Below are 22,078 nucleotides of genomic sequence, written 5' to 3'. Positions count from 1 at the left end.
CGCCACGATCCGGCAGATATGTCGCACCATCCCCCTGCTCAGCCGGAGTCTGTTGGCATGCCCGGTCCAGCAGGTCGCCGGGCCTATTGAGGCGCCTCCTTCCCATGTCCTCCTCGGCTATTTGGGCAGCCGGCTCTCCATCCTCACTGGCTGCCACCTGGTCCTCTGGGGCAGGCTCCGCTGCTGCAGAATCCTTCCCGTGCTGCTCCTGATCGTACAGCCTCAGTACATCTCCCAGGGCTGTGGTGGCAAGGATGAAGGCCATCATTTCTGGTTGGCTTCTGAAGTCCATTGTCGGCAGGGGGTGAAAGGCAGTCATGTTACCATGATAAGTACCCCCGCCCAACCAGGTCTACCGGGCTACATGGTGGGCTTAGCCTCTACTGCGAGCCCTGCCCCCACATTCCCCTCAACCCTCCCATGCCCACACTCAACCCAGCTATTCCCCCATCTTACCACACTGGCCTCTGGCCCTGGCAGCCGTCCCTGCTGGCACGAGTACTGGTGGCTGACGCTACCCATGCCAGCAGTACACTGCAGCCCCCATCCAGTGACCTCCTGTAAGGGTTACCGTGGGCGTTGCCCTTGGATGGGCCGCATGATACCCTAACAATGGATGGCAAAGGTTGTGGGTGGGTTGGAGGCATCTGTGCACTCATACAGCCGGTGTCACTCTGCTCACCCATGAGCCACAGTGCGCGGTCAGTGTTGCGTGCAGCAAGATGGCTACCCTGCAGGCTGCGGCAATAGCGGTCTGTGCCTGGACAACGCCCTGGTTCTGAGAGGGGGTGACACCCTGATGCCATTGCCCATCTGCTAGTCCCTCCCCCTCTCGCTCTCTCTTAGCAGCCATGGCACCCGTTTCCCGATTTTTAAAACCACAAGTGAACCTTGCCATCTGTAATTCCTCCTGACGAAATGTATCTAATTGAGGCAGAGCATCACGGGAGCCCCGGAGAATACCGGGTCGCATTCGTTAATGATATGCCAACGCATTTACTGTACACGCAGAGTAGAATGCATTGATGGTGCTATCAAGGCACCGGAGCATGGCATTCCTTTGGGCGCCCAGTGCCGGCCATGATTTTCACCTCCCATCCGATTATCCACCCAATCGTGTTTTGTGATTCCGCGTTGCTGGATGGAGAATCCCACCTGGTGTCTTTATTTTAGAAGAGTTATGAAAAAGCTTGCATACAGATGGGCACATGGATACTGGTTACCAATAAGTGAAAGTTTATGGCCAGCCAAGACTTTGATGAAAATGAAAAATGAATTTCTCCTAACTATCCTACTCACAAAAATACAGAATTTATGTCCATCAATTGTGAATAATATAAATCATATCAAATTTGTAACAGAATAAGTGTCGTTTTTTTAATTACTATCATTGCAAAGCTATTTCCCACTGGATAGGTTTAGCCTCTTGGAAGCCAACAAGGAACATTTAAAATACAATGGGTACAAAATTGCTTCAATAAATATAGAAAACTAAACATGAAGTCATTACTTACTGCGCGTGCTGCTAATGTCATTGGTATTCCTGTAAAAAATGTCATGTAATAACCTGGATACACTCCATGCCACATTGCAGAAAGCACAAATGTTGCTGCTGTTGGATAATAAAGGCAGCGATCATAGCAAACTCTGAAACAAAAGGCAGGTCAATTAACTCGGTTTGAATAATGAATTGATACAAACAACTTCTAATTAACTTAAGGAGTGTCTATTAGACTGATTACTTTATTACAGGATATAGACAGCAAAGTTCTCAAGAGGGAAAGCATGGAGTTAAACAAAGCAACAAAGGCTCCCAACATTGATTACTGTTTTGGCTACCGATAAATCTTATCTATATTGTCCCCAGTCAAAAATTTTAATCACCGGGTATTGGTGAAATTATGAAACAAAGCCATGTTATTGGTTAAGTTGTAGGTAAGCCACTTCCAAATTGGAAACTGTTCAACTCCACAGGCGAATGGCTAGACTGAAGCCAGAGATGGCATAGACATTGACAGTGACCTTGAGAACCAAGCTATTAACATGAACACTGAACAATACTTGTACCTCTGTTTATTGTATACATCAGTAACCACTGTAATAGTGAGCATGTTAGCAAAGCTCTCCGCTTGTAAATAAAAGGATTAATTCAAAATAGTTAAAACTATCATAATTGAATACTTTGTAAAATCATACAGAAAACCAGTGAAGAGTTGTGAAGAGTTCAACTGGGGAAAAGGGAATACATTTGTTTAATTCACAAGCATCAGTTAAAAAAACAAACTCTTTCCCCTCCCATGCTGATTCTATGAAGTGAGCGGTTGCTTGAGCAGTGCTCAAACACATTTAGTTCTGCAACAAGACATTGGAAACAAAGCTCTTACAACTCCTGTGGATGGACAACAATTTCCACCAAAACTTAGAACCAAGAAATGTCTAACGGATAGAAAGTATGGAATTTCTCACATGACAGATGTAAAAGAGACCAAGTTTTAAGAAAGTCACATTTCATTCTTCCGATCACCACCACACCCTGCCCGCCAGACTCAAAGTCAACCTGCAACCTTCATACTTTGTAAATATCAAAATCATATTGTAATTAATCTAGTTAGCATACAGGTAGTGTTGAACAGGGATAGAAATGAAAGCAGGATATAAGAGGTTCTGGCAGACCAAAGCCACAAAGCATTAGAATGTGGGATTAAATGTTGTACTTCTCCCACATTGCCTTCAATGATAGACTCAGTAGAAAGATGATGCACAAAATTAATTAAATTGGCACTTAAATATCTATCCCTCCAAGAAAAACAGCTTTTTTTAAAAAAAAAACCTTGCTGAGCAATTTTTCACCACATTTAATGTACAGCATAAAAAAAAAAGCATTGTACCGTGCTGCCCACTACACTAGTGGACAGCACGGTAGCACAAGCGGCTAGCACGTGGCTTCACAGCGCCAGGGTCCCAGGTTCGATTCCCCACTGGGTCACTGTCTGTGCGGCGTCTGCACGTTCTCCCAGTGTCTGCGTGGGTTTCCTCCGGGTGCTCTGGTTTCCTCCCACAGTCCAAAGACGCACATGTCAGGTCTGACCATGATAAATTGCCCAATTAGTGACCAAAAAGGTTAGGAGGGGTTATTGGGTTACGGGGATAGGGTGGCAGTGAGGGCTTAAGTGGGTCGGTGCAGACACAATGGGCCAAATGGCCTTCTTCTGCACTGTATGTGCTATGTTCCTATGTTCATCATATTGTTCCACTTAGTTTACTTTAAAAATAGGAGTTTGGGCACAACATTTATAATGGCAATTGCACCTTTGGGTAAAAAAAAATCAGCTTTTTACCTAGTGAAGGGAATTGAGGTCAAGCCACAGTCCCACTTTGAAGGGGACAAATATGCTTTTGTACTTTGAACATTTTTTTTCCCTTTTTTTATAAATTTAGAGTATCCAATTAAGGGGTAATTTATCGTGGCCAATCCACCTACCCTTTGGGTTGTGGGGGCGAAACCCAGGCAAACACGGGGAGAATGTGCAAACTCCAACTCCACACAGACAGTGACCCAGAGCCGGGATCGAACCAGGGACCTTGGCGCTGTGAGGCCGCAGTGCTAACCCACTGCGTCACTGTGCTGTCCTCTTTTAACATGTTTTAATTATAATCCCATCAGAACAAACTTCAAGGATGCCAGCTGCTTTCCTCCAATTTGAGAAAAAAAATCAAGAATACGAGTGATACTTTGAATTGGGTATTCTTGTCAACATTGTGTTAATTGATAAACTTGGGCCATGATCTTTGCAACATGTATATTTGCAATGTTGACAAACAAGTAGGTATCTTTTGCCTATGTTTGTCAGTTGTAAAGATTATTGGTAATGTTCAGCCCACCACTTTGAACTGAAGGAACAAACTTCAAAGCTGGTATTAGCTTTCAAATGAATGGAGTAGAGAATTAAAAAACATATTTAATTTTGGTTTGTTTTGCCTCGAGTGGATATAATAACCACCACGAGACCCACGGGGATAACCCGATTGATCTCCCAGTGGGGCTTGTGGAATACAAGCTTCCCCACTGAGGGGCGGAGGCCCAGCAGCTGGGGCTCGTGAACCAGGTACTTAAAAGCCAGCCAGGATTGGGACTGGCATGACCAGTTGTCCCAGCAGAGACTTATGGGCGTATGCCATGTTGTGGCCTTCAATTTTCCGGTTTAACCTTCTTGGGACTCCTGAAGATATTATACTGTCGACGAGGAAAAATTACAGCTGTGATTCTGGAGGTCAGTACCATGTTTGAATTCCTCAGCATAAGAACAGGGTCAGAGCAAGTTTTAAAATGCTGTTTTTTGGGAGACTGGAGGCTTTTGACGCAGGCATAGAAGATTGGGCTCAGTATGCTGAACAGATGCGGTATTTCTTTCAGGCCAATGCAATTATAGGAAACGACCGACAAAAGGTCATACTCCTGACTGCTTGCAGAGCCCCAACCTTTGATCAAAAGCCTTACCTTCCCAGAACCCCAGATTTAAAGACCTATGATGAGCTGGTAGCACTTGTGGCAGACCATTATGACTCCAAACCATCAGTGATAGTACTGAGGTACAGGTTCAACATGGCAGTTTAACCCCGGGGGAGTCAGCCACGGAATTCCTTTCTAAAATAAATTTAGAGTACCCAATTCTTTGTCCTATTAAAGGACAATTTAGTGTGGCCAATTCAACTACCCGTCACATCTTTGGATTGTGGGAGCAAAACCCACACAGGGAGAATGTGCAAATTCTACATGGACAGTGACCCAGGACTGGGATCAAACCCAGGTCCTCAGTGCCATGAGGCAGCAGTGCAAACCACTGCGCCACCATGCTGCTCAGTCACAGAATTCCTGATAAGCCTACGCAAGTTGGCTGAGCATTCCGACTATTGGCCATCCATTCTAGAGATGCTGTGGGACTGCTTTGTGTGCAGCACAAACAACATCACAACCCAACGTATGTTTTTGGCAGCAGAACCTTCTTTGGGCTTGGACTTAAAAAAAAGGCCGTAGAATGATCACTCTCACGTGGAAATACGGAGAAGGGCGTCCAGGACCTCGGATATAGAGGCAAATAGCATTGTGCGCTCCCTCATTCCGACAAGTAACTCCTCCCAAGCGCAGAGCCTATGGGATCCACTTGGCATCTGAGCAACGTCGTGGTCAGACCCATTGGCCAAGAGCCACTCCAGCCCAGGGAGACAACTCTCCTGAGCTCCAGGAAGACGACTTGCACAGATGCTGCACCTGTGGTCACAGGATCCTCTGGGAACGGGAATGCCAGAACAATCAGCGAGCACATCGCCCTGGTCAGAGGACAAGTTTATCCAAGATTTTAAGAGGGACATAACTAAACAAGCCGCAGGATCCACGGAGGCAAAACGGCCACGTTTCCTGTTCAACTATCAGACATGCCACATATAACGACTGGGATAGCACCGGCAGATTTACTGACAGGCGGAAGACTACAAACCCGTCTACGCCTAACGCTCCCTTATCTTAGTGGGAAAGTGGAGAAGAAACAAGATCTCCAGAAAAAGTACCATGACCATCGGAAGCAGGATAGAGGGTTCAAACCAGGGGACACAGGGTATGGAATTTTGGGGGATGGTGCCCAGTGGATACTGGGGACTGTAGTAGAGGAGACTGGACCAGTCTCTTCTATGGCCAAAACCAAGGATGGACTATAAGCGACACTCCCCAAAGCATTACACAACCTCCGACCCATTCCCTGGAAACACAACCACAGGCAAAGCGGTGAAGGAGACCTCCGGCGACAGTGGAACCTACAAACTTCAGGGATGAGGGACGCAATAACCCTCAAGACTCATGGGATGATCTGACTGATCTCTCTTTGGGGCTCGTGGAATATGAGCTCCCCTGCTGAGGGATCGAGGCCTAGCAGCTGGAGCCCATGAACCAATTACTTAAAAGGCAGCCAGGAAAGGGACCGACATGATTGGTAGCCCCTCCCTAGACTGTATGCTGCATTGCAGCCTTACTTTGGTTTGCCTAAATAAACCTTGTTATTTCATCTTCTCGGGACTGTTGAAGATATTATACTTGAGATAAATTCAGCCCCATAAACTTGCACATTGACATTATTCATCTAAACACTACTTTTGAACAAGATTGTTGATTTCATTGGGGAATATCTATCTAATGTTCTATAATATTTAAAAAGGTCTTGTCTGATTGTTTCCAAAATTGAGCACTTTATTGGATCATTTATTCAATATCTCACCATGACAGCTACTTCTGTAAATATTTCTATTATTATATAAATGATTTAGATACAAATGTAGAAGGATTGATCGGTAGGTTTGCGGATGACACAAAAGTTGGTGGGTTGGTAAATAGTGAGAAGGATAGCCTTTGATTACAGGAGGATATAGACAAATGGAATACAATCCAGATAGGTAGGAGGTTCTACACTTAGGTGGGACCAACAAGGCAAGGGAATACATAATAAGCGGCAGGACTCCGGGAAGCACCGAGACTCAGAGGAACCTTAGTGTGCAGGTGGATACAGTGGTTAAGAAGGCATATGGCTGGAGTGACAGTCGGCATCGCCACCGTGGGTAGCTGCATGGTTGGGTGACCTATAGGACTTCCTGCGGTTAGAGAAGATAAAGTATGAGTTAAGGGGCTCGGCGGGGAAATTTGAGAAAAGGTGGGGGATGTTTGTGACTGTGTTTGATGAGCTATTCGTCGCAGGGGGAAAAAAATCTGTACAGACTGTATAGTCGATTGTTGGGCAGTATGTTTCCCGGGGTGTTTATTTGCTGTAACCTGTTTTGATACATGTTTGTAATACGTTAAAAAAAAAAGGCATATGATATTCTTGCCTTTATTAGTTGAGGCATAGAGTTGCTTATTAAATTTATTCATGGGACGTGGGTGTCGTAGGCTATGCCAGCATTTATTGCTCATCCCTGAGAGGGCAGTTAAGAGTCAACCACATTGTTGTGGGTCTGGAGTCACATGTAGGCCAGACCAGTTAAGGATGGCAGCTTTCCTTGAACCAGATGGGTTTTTTACAACAATCAACAATGGTTTCATGGTCATCATTAGGCTTTTAATTCCAGATATTTTATGGAGTTTCAGATCCCATCACCTGCCGTGATGGGATTCATTCCCGGGTCCCCAGATCATTATCTTGGGTCTCTGGATTACCAGTCCAGCGACAGTACCACAATGCCACCATCTTCTTGCTTAAGAGCAGGAAGGTTAAGAATAAAGGACAAAGAAAAGTACAGCACAGGAACAGGCCCTTCGGCCCTCCAAGCCCGTGCCGACCATGCTGCCCGTCTAAACTAAAAATCTTCTACACTTCCTGGATCCGTATCTCTCTATTCCCATCCTATTCATGTATTTGTCAAGATGCCCCTTAGATGTCACTATCGTCCCTGCTTCCACCACCTCCTCCGGCAGCGAGTTCCAGGCACCCACTACCCTCTGGGGAAAAAAAAAAAAAACTTGCCTCGTACATCTCCTCTAAACCTTGCCCCTCGCACCTTAAACCTATTCCCCCGAGTAATTGACCTCTCTACCCTGGGGAAAAACCTCTGACGATCCATTCTGTCTATGCCCCTCATAATTTTGTAGACCACTATCAGGTCGCCCCTCAACCTCCGTCGTTCCAGTGAGTAAAAACCATGTTTATTCAACCGCTCCTCATAGCTAATGCCCTTCATACCAGGCAACATCCTGGTAAATCTCTTCTGCACCCTCTCTAAAGCCTCCACATCCTTCTGGTAGTGTGGCGACCAGAATTGAACACTATACCCCAAGTGTGGCCTAACTAAGGTTCTATACAGCTGCAACATGACTTGCCAATTTTTATACTCAATGCCCCGGCCAATGAAGGCAAGCATGCCGTATGCCTTCTTGACTACCTTCTCCACCTGTGTTGCCCCTTTCAGTGACCTGTGGACCTATACACCCAGATCTCTCTGACTTTCAATACTCTGGAGGGTTCTACCATTCACTGTATATTCCCTACCTGCATTAGACCTTCCAAAATGCATTACCTCACATTTGTCCGGATTAAACTCCATCTGCCATCTCTCCGCCCAAGTCTCCAAATGATCTAAATCCTGCTGTATCCTCTGACAGTCAGTTATACTGGAACTGTGTAAAACGTTGGTTAGGCCACAGTGAGAGTATTGTGTGCAGTTCTGGAATCCACATTACAGGAGGGATGTGATAGCACTGGAAAGAGTGCAGAGGAGATTTACCAGGATGTTGCCTGGGTTAGGGAATTGAAGAGAGATTGGATAGACGGGATTGTTTTCCTTGGAAGTGGAGGAGACCAAGGGGGGACATTATTGAAATATATAAAATTATGAGGGGCATAGATAGACAGGAATGAACTTTTCCCCTTGGTGGAGGGGGGGGTCAATGACCAGGGGTCATAGAGTTAAGGTAAGGGAAAGCAGGTTTAGAGGGGATGTGAGAAAAAAAACCTTTTTAACCCAGAGGGTGGTGGGAGTTTGGAATTCACTGTCTGAAAGGATGATGGAGGCAGAGATCCTCATAACATTTAAGAAGTATTTAGATATGCACTTGTGATCCCAGCACATACAAGGCTATAGGCCAAATACTAGAAAATGGGATTAAAATGGTTAGGTGGTTGTTTTTGACCGGCACAGACGTGATGGGCCAAGTGCTTTTTCTGTGCTGTATGATTCTGTAACTCTTTCATCTGGTGAGTATAGTTTAAACATATTGGAAGCATGCCCAGGCTACAGTGCCAGAGCTTACTATTGGAGCAGAAGGAAACATCCTGGACAGTATCCTGCCATTACCGAGCAGGAATACAATATAACCAGCCTCCACTGTTGCAGCATAGGGATACAACATAATCAGCATCCAGTCAACATGGTGCAAGAACTGACATCGAGCGCTACAGTAAATCGTAGTTTTTCCTTAAAAAGTACAAATGCCACACCATTACCTTTTAAACCAGTGTGATGTCTGTATGTTCCAGTTGTCAATGAACATTTTAAAGCTCGTTGCAAACTGAGGGGAAAAAAACACAAAGTGGAAACGATGTGGATTATTTATATATGCAGAGGACAAATATAGGAAAGGAAAGCTCCAGTAGGGTGGGTAGGGAAAATTTACATTTTTGAATCTTGGTGAGGAAACGTCATTGTTTCAAACAAAATCTAGGTTTATTTCAATAATGAAGGATCAGCATGCTAAGTCTCAAGAGAAAGTGCACCTTTCTGTCTCAGAAGGAAGAAAGCGGAGGCCACAAAGGGATTGCACAATCATTCGAGGTTACCCATGCACATATTCCAGTTTCAGATCTTGATCAAAGAGCAAAGATATGCAGCCTTTAGCTTACGGGCACAGCAAGGCTTAGATATAGAGGAAATTATTGGGGGTGGGCAACAAATTAGCAATTGCCCTAGTTAAGAAAAAGGCAACCAAAAACAATTCTCACCTCAATGTTAACAATATTTAAATTTGAAATCAAGTCCCAACGAGCATTGCCTTTCTCATCATAACCATTGAAGCCAAATCCTGCAGCATTGTTGATAGCATCAGCTGTTCAAAATAAAATGGAATGCTACAATGACAATCACTTATTTTTAAAGTACTGTTCTATGAATACATTCCAAGAGCTTTTCTTCACTATATATGTATTTACAAAAATATGTGATCTTATTGTCCAATTCAGTTTTATAGATGTCAGTGTTAGAATTGCTTTTTGTTGTATTATAGCTAAAGCAAATATTTGATTTCTCCTAAAGTGTGAACTTCTGGACAGACTCGGACCCCAGGTATGTTCCATCCATAAAAATCCAGACAAATCAACCTGGCCAATTACTGCCCGGCATAATCTCGATGGAAGGTGTCATTGACAGTGCTATCAAGTGGCATTTACTCAGCATTAACCTGCTCACCAAAGCTCAGTGGTTGATGGGGGTTAATCAACCTCAGTTCCAGCAGGTGTGCCTCAAGTTAGTGTGTCTTAGGCCCTACCATCTTTCGCCGTTTCATCAATAACCTTCCTTCCATCATAAGTTCAGAAATGGAGATGTTCGCTGATGATTGCTTAATGTTCAGTACCATTTGCGACTCCTCCAATACTGAAGCAATCTATATCCAAATGCAACCTGGACAACATTCAGGTTTGGGCTCATAAGTGGCAAGTAACACTCACACCACACAAGTGTCGGGTAAATGAGCATCGCCAACAAGGGAGAATCCAACCATGTCCCTTTGATATTCAAACAATTTACCATCATTGTCCCCCACTCTCAAAATGTTGAGGGGGTTGGGGGTCTTACCACTGATTGGAAACCAAACTGGGCCAGACATATAAATAAATAAATAAAAACTTTGTCTACAAGGCCATAAGCTAGGAATCCTGGAGGGAGTAACTCACTTCCTTACTCCCCAAAGCCTGTCCACCATCTACAAGGCGCAAGATCCGTGCAGGCCCAACGCCACTGAAGAAGCATGACACCATTCAGGACAATGTAGCCTACTTGATTGTTACCCCATTCACCACCTTCACTCTCAACATTCACGCCCTCCACACCAAAACATAGTGCCAGCAGTGCGTACATTCTACAAAATGCACCGCAGCACCCGGCAAGGCTCCTTCAACAGTACCTTGCAAACTCGAGACCTCCATCACCTTGAGGGCTAAGGGCAGCAGATACCACCACTTACATGTTCCACTCCAAACTACACACCATCCTGACCTGGAACTAAAATCATCATTCCTTCACTATCACGGTGTCAAAATCCAGGAATTTCCTTCCTCACAACACTGCATATTCCTACACCACATGGAATGCAACAGTTCAAGAAGGTAGCTCACCATCACTTTCCCAAAGATATCAAGGATGGTTAATAAACGCTGGCCTAGTCAATGACACTCGCACCCATGAAAGAATGAAAAAAAGCTAGGTTATAGATTTGACTACTATTGCGCTCATAGGGTTGCCACATAACTCCATGATTACAGTTTAGATTATTTGTGTCTATATTAAAAAAGATGGCCAAGAAGTCGCAAAAGATGATAATGCCAGCTACCACCAGACAAGTCCATCCAACATATTAAACACATCCCAGAGATTCCAGTCTTTCTCCTGAACCAGTAATTTCCTCTAGTTTTTAAATCCCTTTGTCTGTCAGAGGGCCCAACAAAACAGGGAGGGAGGGAGGGGGGGGGGGGGGGGGGGGGGGGGGGGGGGGAAGAGAGAAGAAAGGAAAACGACAGCCCCACCACCCAGAAGAAAAGTGGGCGTTGCAGAGGGGAGGCTAAACAAGGGGCACAGACTTCTGTCCCTCACAGTTCCACCCTCTGGATTTGCAGGTAACTGGACAGGCCAGTCGCCCCATCTGTTCCAGCAGCACGAAAAGTGCATGAGTGGCAACAAGGGGATTGCGGCAGAAGACAGTCCGTGAATCCCCGGAGCAGGCATGTGCAGGCCTTGGGCAGGGAAGCTTTGGGGATGTTAGGGAGGCAGATGCTATGGTTGGGCTTAAGACCACGGGTGCATACGAAAACAGGGTTCGCTCGGAGGAAGGCTACCCCACAACTGACAAATAGCAGTCCCAAAAATGCAAAACACCCTTCCTTGCTGCCTGAAGAACTTTAAAAAAAACGGCCTGCCAGCTTCCTATGCTAAACATTTATGGCATGTGCAGCGTATCATCAGGGTCAGTGATAACCAGCCTAATTAACCTTGATATTTATTTGAATATGGTGGGCAGGCTGACAATTTTGGCCCAGGCCTACATCCTATATTATGGGGGTGAGCAGGATGGTGGTGTGGTGAGCATTTATTCTATTTTACATACCACTCCTGTTCCCACCCAGAACACACCCGGCAGGAGTACAGAAAATACAGCCCATACTCTGTGTACTGACCCATCCCTTTCAAACGTGCCACCAAATTACCACCCCAACGCCAAAATCCCTTTCCTCTCCAATGTGTTAATCCTTCCTAAAGCCATGTACCTCAGGTTTCTGCTCACCACAAAGCTAAAATGGCACCAGTCATAGGTGACACCCATGGTGAGTGGCCAGACAAACTATCCCTCCTCTTCCTTCTCCACCTCTACAATCTTTTTCCACAATTGACCACATGATCCTCCTCCAATGTCTCTCTTCTGTCGCACGCACGCACACACACCGGGTAATTTCGTTTCAACTAGCTAAATTATGCTAATGTGAAATCAAGATGAAAAAAAGTTTACATTTATCTATTCATGGTTGTAACCACTTGGGGTCACCATAACTCTGCTCTCACCCTGAGAGTGTTATTCCATTAGAACACATTTTTCAACATTGTGTATAAGAGAAAAAAAGTCTCAAATATTTGAAACACTTGACTCATTCCACTTAAAATCATTTGAAATGCTCACCAAGATTCCAAGCAAAATAGTATTTTGGCCTGGCAGCTAATAATGAAAAGTACAGGTACAGCACTCGAATTGTTAAGGACACTGTATTCACAAAGGTTTCGTCAATATTGTATTCCACTGGGAACACCTTTGTGACCGTCAGATGAAATGACAAAGATATTCCGCAAACTAGAAGCTTGAACAGTACAGGTTTCTGAAAGAAAACACAGAAAGAAGTTAAACATTCAAATTATAAAATGAAAACATTAAATATCCACAGGTTAAAAAAAAAATATCTGGCACTGTTGCTCAATGTTATTGCAATTCATACTATAGTCAATTCTGCTTAGTTCAAAGCGCTTAATCCAAGTGTTTGATATTTCAACCCTTCTTAAGTACTAACATTCCATATCATTGTTTTGCCAGTGCTGCTCAATTCAAACTTTTGGTTCAAGAAATGACTGAATCGTTAAAAGTAGATTGTAGATATTTCAACCAATTAATTGCTCTTCAGACTGGAAACATTTTAAAAATAGTAAAGTGTAAATGCTGGAAATCAAAGTCGATGGCAGCAGTTCCTTTTTTTAAAAAAAATTGAGTACACAATTCTTTTATCAAATTTAGGGGAAATTTAGCATGGCTATTCACCTACCCGACACATCTTTTTGGGTTGTGGGAGGTGAGACCCATGCAGACACGGGGAGTTGTTGGCATTTTTTTTTTTTCTTTTCAAAGCAGAAAGTATACTTGCCAAAATTTGCCTTCCCAGAGTTGTTCCAGATTTTTATGGATTTCTATCTGCTATCATCCTCACTGTAAAACTTGTGCACACACACACCAATGGTCATTGTCCAATGGGCCGTTTTAGAAATTGTGCCCAAAATCTCAGAAACAACTGAAAAGGAACATGAACTTAGGAGCCTGAATAGGCCATTTAGCCCTTCGAGCCTGCTCCACCATTCGATAAGATCATGAATGACCTGTTGGTAGTTTCAATCCCACTTTGCCTGCCCCGTCTCCCTGTAACTCCAGTTTCCCTTGTCTATCAAAAATCCAGCCAAATTAGCCTTGAATAAATTCAATGATCCTGCCTCCAATACTTTCTGGGAAAAACAATTCCATACACAAACAACCCTCTTGGGAAATCTCTTACTCTTAAACTGTGTTCCCTAGTCCTAGTCTCCCCTCAAAAACCAACATCCTCCTGGCACCCACTCTATCAAGTACCTTCAAGATCTTATCGGTTTAATAAAATCACTCTCAGCTTCACAACTCCAATGGGTATAGGCCTGCCCAACCTTTCTTCAAATGATAAGCCTTTCATCCCAGGGAGGAGTCAAGTGAACCTTCTCTGAACATAAGGAGACCAAACTGTACACAGTATTCCAGATGTCGTCTCTGCAGCTGCAGTAAAACTTCCCTACTTTTATACTCCATTTCTCTTGCAATAAACATCAGCAATCCATTTTCTTTCCCAATCACTTGCTGTATTTGCATAATTTTGTGATTCATGTACCAAGACAGCCCGATCCCTGTGTACTACATATAGTTTTATAATCTCTCTCCATTTAAAAAGTAAACTACTTTTCTATTCTTCCTGCCAAGAGGGTATCTGTTAACTTGATAACATACAATAAAACTACTCCACAGAGCAACGCAAAATGAAATGCTAACCTGGTCACATCTGTGATCCAAAATAAAGCAATGACAAATTACACAAATATTTTTTCCACCATTAATGTAACTTCTAATTTTCCTCCATTCAAAGTACAAGCGCGGTTTTGTCAATTGTCTAGCAAGGTGCCAGAGCAATCCTCCTTCGTCTTGAGGTTAGTGATACAACACAGAAGGGGCCCTTCGGCCCATTGAATCTGCACTGACAAAACTAAACTAAATCTACACTAGTCCCACAGCCTTGAATGTTGTGCATTTCAAGTGCCCATCCACATACTTTTTAGAAGGTTGTACGGTTTACTGGAAGGTTGTAAGACCCCCAGGCAATGTATTTCAGACTCCCACCACCCCCAGGATCAAAGTTTTTTCTCAAATCCACTCTACACCTCCTGCCCCTCACCTTAACATTTATGCCTCCTCATTATTGACCTTTCAATTAAGGGGAACACAGTTGCTTCCTGTTCACCCTGTCCATACTCTCAACTTTATAAATCTTAATCAGGTTTTCCCCCCTCAGCCTTTTCTGCTCAGAAAACAACCCGAGCATATCCAGCCACTTTTCATAGCTTCAATTCTCCATCCCGGCCAACACCCTGGTGAATCTCCTCTGCACCCTCTCCAATGCAATCACATCCTTCCTATAGTGAGGAAGTGCACACAGCGGTTCAACCAAAGTTTTGTGCAGCTCCAACGTAACCTTCTTGCTCATATAATCTATGTGACGACTGAGAAAGGCAAGTGTCCGTATGCTTTTGTTAACTATCCTATTAACCTGTCCTACCGCCTTCAGGGATTTGTGGTCAAGCACTCCAAGTTACCTCTGAGCTTCCTAGTGCTCTGCCATTCATTGAGTACTCCTTTGTTTTGCTACTCCTTCCGAAGTCCATCACCTATCACTTTTCAGAATTAAATTCCATCAGCCACTGATCTGCCCATCTAACCAACCTGGCTATATCTTCCTTCAACACTAAACCTCTTCCTCACTACTGACCATGCTGCCAATCTTTGTGCCATCTGCAAACCCATCACTCCCCCCACCCACTCCACACATTCTCATCTATATAATTTCTAAATATCACGAACAATAAGCGACGGAGCGCTGATCCCTGTGGTACCCCACTGGACATCAGCCTCCAGTCACACAAACAGCCTTCTACCACAAAGCCAGTTTTGGATCCAACTTGCCAAAGTACCCTGAATCCCATGTGCTTTTACCTTCTTTATCAGTCTCCCATGTGCGACTTTGTCAAAGGTGTTGCTGAATTCCATATAAAACTACATCAATGCACTACCCTCATCTACACACCTGGTCACCTCCTCGAAACATTCAATCAAATTTGTTAGACATGACTTCCCTCTGACAAAGCAATGCTGACTATCCCTGAACAAATCTTGCCTCTACAAATAGATATAATTTCCTTCTTCAGAATTGTTTCCAATAGTTTCCCTACTACTGATGCGAGAGTAACTGGCCTGTAATTCCCCGAGTAATGTCTACCACCCTTCTTGAAAAGTGAACCACATTAGCTGTCCTCCAATCCTCTGGCACATCCCCTGTGGCCAGAGAGGAATTAAAAATTCAGGGCCCCTGTAATTTCCTCCCTTGCCTCCACAGCAGCTTGGGATAAAACTTATCTGGACCTGGGGACTTGTCCAGTTTTAAGTCCGCCAAAACCTCCACTGCCTCCTCACTCCGTGTCAAACTGTTCAAGAACCTCAAAAGTCTGTCTCTCCAATTCTTTACCTCCATCCTTCACCCTGAAGACAGATGTGAAGTACTTTTAATGCCCTCCAGCTCCACGCAGATTGTCCCTTTAGTCCCTAATGGGCCCTACTCTTTCGCTGGTTATCCTCTTCCCCTTAATATACCTATAGAATATCTTGAGATTCTCCCAAATCCCAGAAGAGAGGCCTTTGGCAGGTACAAAAGGAGAAAATCGGCAGAGACCTTAGTGGAGTGTAGAAAACGTAGGGGGAACTTAAGCAAGGAAGGCATAAAAAGCACTTGCCTTCCTAGCTTGCTTTCTTAAGTTCCCGCTACGTTTTCTACACTCCACTAAGGTCTCTGCCGATTTTCTCCTTTTGTACCTGCCAAAGGTCTCTCTTCTGGGATTTAGGAGAATCTTAAGATATTCTATAGGTATATTAAGGGGAAATGACCTGGAAGAGGGTGTAGAAGGATGGGTTAGTAAATTTGCAGATGACACGAAGGTCGGTGGAGTTGTGGATAGTGCTGAAGGATGTTATAGGATACAGAGGGACATAGATAAGCTGCAGAGCTGGGCTGAGAGGTGGCAGATGGAGTTTAATGCGGAAAAGTGTGAGGTGGTTCACTTTGGAAGGAGTAACAGGAATGCAGAGTACTGGGCTAATGGCAAGATTCTTAGTAGTGTAGATAGACATAGACATAGAATTTACAGCGCAGAAGGAGGCCATTCAGCCCATCGAGTCTGCACCGGCTCCTGGAAAGAGCACCCTACCCAAGGTTAACACCTCCACCTATCCCCATAACCCAGTAACCCCATAACCCAGTAACCCCACCCAACACTAAGGGCAATTTAGCATGGCCAATCCCCCTAACCTGCACATCTTTGGACTTTGGGAGGAAACCGGAGCACCCGGAGAAAACCCACGCACACACGGGGAGGATGTGCAGACTCCGCACATACAGTGACCCAAGCCGGAATCGAACCTGGGGCCCTGGAGCTGTGAAGCGGTTGTGCTATCCACAATGCTACCGTGCTGCTGTAGATGAACAGAGAGATCTCGGCATCCAGGTACATAAATCCCTGAAAGTTGCCACCCAGGTTAATAGGGCTGTTAAGAAGGCATATGGTGTGCTAGCCTTTATCAGCAGGGGGATTGAGTTTCGGAGCCACAAGGTCATGCTGCAGCTGTATATAAAACCCTGGTGCGGCCGCACCTGGAGTACTGCGTGCAGTTCTGGTCACCATATTATAGGAAGGATGTGGAAGCTTTGGAAAAGGTTCAGAGGAGATTTACTAGGATGTTGCCTGGTATGGAGGGAAGGTCTTACGAGGAAAGGCTCAGGGACTTGAGGTTGTTTACGTTAGAGAGGAGAAGGCTGAGAGGTGACTTAATAGAGACATATAAGATAGTCAGAGGGTTAGATAGGGTGGACAGTGAGAGTCTTTTTCCTCGGATGGTGATGACCAACACAAGGGGACATAGCTTTAAATTGAGGGGTGGTAGATATAGGACAGATGTCAGAGGCAGTTTCTTTACTCAGAGAGTAGTAGGGGTGTGGAACGCCCTGCCTGCAACAGTAGTAGACTCGCTAACTTTAAGGGCATTTAAGTGGTCACTGGATAGACATATGGATGAAAATGGAATAGTGTAGGTCAGATAGGCTTCAGATGGTTTCACAGGTCGGCGCAACATCGAGGGCCGAAGGGCCCATACTGCGCTGTAATGTTCTATGTTCTATGTTCTTTCTTATCCAGTCCTGAATATCCCTTGTGGTCCAGGGTTTTCTGGGCTTGTTTTTCCTATATTTCACCCTAAAGGGAACATGTTGGGCCTGTACTCTCCCCATTTCTTTTTTGAACACCATCCCCACTGCTCTGCTGCAGATGTTTCCACCAGAAGCTGTTCCCAGTCTACTTGGTCAGATCCTACCTTATTTTAATAAACCACCCCACCCCCACCCCCCAATCCCAAACCGTTTTTTGCAGACCATCTTTTGCCTTTTCCATAACAAACAAACTTAAATTGTACTGTGTTATGGTCACTAAAAACTCCCCGTTGCCACCTATCCAGCTTCGTCCCGCAGAATTAAATTCAGCACTGTGCCGTCACTTGTTGGACCTTCTACATATGGACATAAAAGCTCTCCTGAATACACTTCAAGAAATCCACCCTCTCTAAACCCAATGATTTTCCCAATTCATGTAGGAGAAGTTGAAATCTCCCAATATATTATTGTTTTTATACACCTTGTGTGATTTGTCTACATATCTGCTCCTCTATTTCCTGCTGACTGTTTTGGGGTCTATAATACACACCCAGCAAAATAACTGCCGCCTTTTTATTCATAAGCTCTACCTACAAAGCCTCAAGATATCGTCCTTCTTTACCGCAGTAACTGACTCCTTAATTAATAATGCAACAACACCTCCTCTTTTACACGCTTGCCTGTCTCGCCTGAAAATCCTGGATCTGGAATGTTGAGTTGGCAATCCTATCCCTCCCTCAACTAAATCTCTGTGATGGCAACAATATCATACGTCCACATGTTAATTCACGCCCTTAACTATCAGTTTTACCTATAACACTTTTAGCATTAAAGCAGTGGCCATCCAGCCACGTCTTACCCCCTTGGAACTCAACAGGGCCAAACTCCCTCAATCTTAGTTCCTTTACCATAGTATGCTGTGGCCCACTCCCTGGTAAACTAGTTTAAACTCCCTTCAATAGTACTAGCAAACCCACCTGCAAGGATGTTGGTCCTATCCTGGTTCAGGTGTTGACCGTCGCGTTTGTTCATGTCCCATCTTCCTTAGAAACGGTCCGAGCGATCCAAAAATCTAAAACCCCCCTTTCCTGACCAACTCTTGAGCCATGCATTCATCTGCCTTATTCTCTTATTTCTGCACTTGCTAGCATGTAGTAATCCAAAGATTATATATAAATGATCATTTATCTAAGACACTGTTGGATGAGCAGGAGGTCCTGCTTTTTAATCTGCTGCCCCGTTCCCTGAATTCTTGAAGCAAGGCCTTGGTCTGGTCTCTCCATCAGTGGGATCCTCCGTTGTGGCGTGGGGGTCCACAATGGAAAACCCCATTGGCTGGCTGGCTGTCGGGACGGAGAATCCCGCTGGCGGCGGGGGCATGCCGCACCAGAAAACGGGTGCGGCGGGATGGATAATCCCACCCGTTTATCTTTCATTCTACCTATATCATTGGTGCCAACGTGTACTACGACCGTTGACTTATAACTCTTTCCCCCTCCCCATGATATCCTGCAGCCATTCAGTGTGCCCCAGGAAGGCAACAGACCATCCTGGAGTCACGGCTGAGGCCGCAGAAACACCGGTCTGTTCCCCTAATTATTCAAACTCCAATCACTATCGTCTTTCTTCCTTCTTCCTCCCCTCCTGTACAGTCAGGCTGCTTGTTGAGCTAGAAGCTTGGCTCTGACCAGCACTCTCATCAGCTTCCAAAATGGAAAACTAATTTGAGAGCTGAACCACAGGTGATTCCTGCGCTGCCTGTTTCTCTTGGACTGCCTGGTAGTCACCTTTTCACTGACTTCAACATGGAATTATATCAACAACTTTGTAACATCTTTGCAATCTTCATTTCAATCATGTTTGCATGTGGTTTCCCTTGAGCTCGGTAAGCTACACGACTGTCTTTAAAGAATATCAAATGAAGGATAATTTACAGCAAATTCATGATGTGATGTGTAATTAAACCTTCCAAAATATCAACTAGATTTTCCAGTTTTTTGCTTTATAAAAGATGAAACAAGAGTACCATTTAAAACTTACCACAGGTGAAGGCTCACTTTTTCCACATTGTCCGTTTCCTTTTCCATTTACTTCATCACATTTCATGTTTATTGTCCTTCCTTCAATAAAAGCCATATAGTCTTTGTACGTATATAATGGCCCTGCTAAGATACCCATGAAATTACAGTTGTAGCTTAAATATTCCAACAGACTTGGCATGGTTCTGGAATTCAAAGTAAAGTGAGGGGGGGGAAAAGAGCTTAATTACAGTGAGCACAGCTGATAATTATCCCTACACAATACTTTTAACTACTTGAGTAAAGAGACTTAATCTTTCTTGAAGCTATGCATGGTATAAAAAAACTATTCAAATAAAAACAAGTGGGTGGAAAGAAGCATGCCGAGTAAAATGGTGCAAAACACCTTGCTGTTGAGAATCTTAGTGACAATGTATAAAGATACAAGATTTGCACTTGCAAAAATTTCCGGAATTTTTATGCTTAACTTCAACCGCAACGTACTGTTTCTTCTGCCACGTCACATTGAAGTACAGCAATTAGTGCAGATAGACATTAGCCCGAAACCTTGCATTTGGGTTCTCAGAACAATTAAATGGTGTCAGCACTTAAATTCAAAGTAATAAAGGCAACAGAAAGTAAAAGTTTAATTACGATTTCTCTTGATTTTAAAAGAGTTGATGACGGTATATTAAAAAAAAAGAGGATTTTAATCTTCCTCCAGTAAATTTTACAGCAGAAAAGCACACGGTATTTTGCTGTTGCCAAAATTATCAGAGGTCCAACATTGTCAATCCTAACCCGAATCTGCTACACTCAAACTACTGAATTCCTAGTCATATTACTCCAATAATATGGCGAGGTGGGGGAATGGAAAGAGAGGAGTATTTTAACACATTTTACTGACTTCCTGCATTGATATTAGGACTAGATATATAAACTGTGAGCCATTTTTTCCCCAGGCCCCCTCGAATATTCCTTTCTCAAAATCAAAACTCAAGCGCAATCTTAATCTACCATTTCCTACTCTCAAAAATCATATCTCTTAATAAATAATGCACCAGGATTTTCTCCTTTTCATGATAATTTGTTTATAGCACCTCATTTCCCATTTCTTGTTCTGCTTCTTTCCCCAGTACCATTACTGCACTCTGTCCATTTTGAAAACTGTGATCTGAACCATTGGAGAGCTGTCAGCTGCTACTCAATTGCTTACGTTATCTACTAACAAAGGAGCAGTGAAAACAGAACTTTTCAATTACGCTGCTTCCTGAAATTCAAAGAGGGAAAATCAGCAGAACGAGAAACAGTAGCGGAGAGACATCTGCTACTCCTTTCATGAAAAATTCATGATCCTCCAGCTTGACACCAATTCAATTTCAAGCAATCTGTAATCAATATTGGAGCACATGCCAATTCTCAACAATTAAAACTGACAAACTGATGCAGATTCAAGACAGAATAGCCAACCTTGAAATGAGGGGCACAATTCTTCTAAAAGGGAACAAAGTCCCCTGGCGAGTGCATTTAGCCCAGTGCCAAGAAACACTATTGAACACGAGTCGGGGCCTGAATGGGGGGCTGCGAGGCCGAGACCGCACATAAACCCTGTTTTATACAGTGGGGAGTTCGGCTTGCCGGAACTCCCATTTGTAGCGAGAGAATAAGATGCCATTTAAAAATGATGTCCTGATCTCGGACCTCCAGCACCTCCCCCATAGCCCGAATGCAACATTGGAGGGTCCCTTCCCCCCCATATGGAGGGTCCCTGCCCTGTCTCCTCCCCCCCCCCCACCCAAATAACAACGCCGGGCATCCCTGGCCTGATTGCGTGTACAAAATGGTAGCTTGGCAGTGTCAACCTGTCACGGTCCATGCCAGTTCACAGTGCCACCTGGGTACCTTGCACTGCCAGGGTTCCCAGGTGGTACCAGCAATGCCAGGGCACCATACTGCCCAAAGAGCACGCAGCTGGGGCCTCCGATCCCCTGGGGGTCTCCCATGAGTGCCGTTCCATCTGGTCCCAGTTTGTGGGGACCAGGCTGAATGGCACTCGCCCGAGGTCTCTAAGGCAAAGGGGTTGAATCTTGAAGTCTCAGGTACCTTGGGAATCTGCACAGTGGTGGGAGGCTAACTGTCTCGCTAAATAAGCAGATTTGCTAAAAACTGATCCTGCCCAATCTTGAGAGATTGCGTTGCATCTCGATTTGATGCAAACAGAGTAGATCCTGGGAGCAGGGTCGCCTGGCTTTCAACGGCAACACTGCACCATGGCGAGCTGCTTTTTAGGCACAGCGTGGCCGTTGGATTGTGCTCAAAGTTTTTAGACCAACAGTTAAACATTGATTCTTGAATTGCCTCATTTCAGAAATTAATAAATATATACTGCTATTAGGAAACAGGCAGATTTGTGTCTGTAAAGGTGTTGATGGGTGGGTAGAGTGGGGGCGGGGGGGTACTTTTGTATTTTTTTTCCAAAAAATGCATGACATTGTTTGGAAGTGGAGGTGTGGC

General features: G+C 44.4%; 1 protein-coding gene across 3 annotated transcripts in view; it reads right to left on the bottom strand.

Moving 5' to 3' along the window:
- Positions 1-22,078, bottom strand: part of LOC119967587 (lysophospholipid acyltransferase 2-like) — a 236,789-nt gene that overhangs the window by 38,235 nt on the left and 176,476 nt on the right. For all 3 annotated transcript variants that reach the window (XM_038800306.1, XM_038800308.1, XM_038800307.1), the window contains 5 exons: positions 19,587-19,770; positions 12,419-12,611; positions 9,477-9,580; positions 8,982-9,046; positions 1,515-1,647 (listed from right to left, as the gene is read on the bottom strand). In XM_038800306.1, the coding sequence (XP_038656234.1) occupies positions 1,515-1,647; positions 8,982-9,046; positions 9,477-9,580; positions 12,419-12,611; positions 19,587-19,770 (679 nt within the window). The remainder of the gene's footprint in view (positions 1-1,514; positions 1,648-8,981; positions 9,047-9,476; positions 9,581-12,418; positions 12,612-19,586; positions 19,771-22,078) is intronic.

This window comes from Scyliorhinus canicula, chromosome 6 (genome assembly GCF_902713615.1).
Source record: "Scyliorhinus canicula chromosome 6, sScyCan1.1, whole genome shotgun sequence".
In the NCBI taxonomy this organism is placed as follows: Eukaryota; Metazoa; Chordata; class Chondrichthyes; order Carcharhiniformes; family Scyliorhinidae; genus Scyliorhinus; species Scyliorhinus canicula.
The sequence above is the reverse complement of the archived record's forward strand: the minus strand, read 5'-3'. Positions and strand labels throughout refer to the sequence as shown.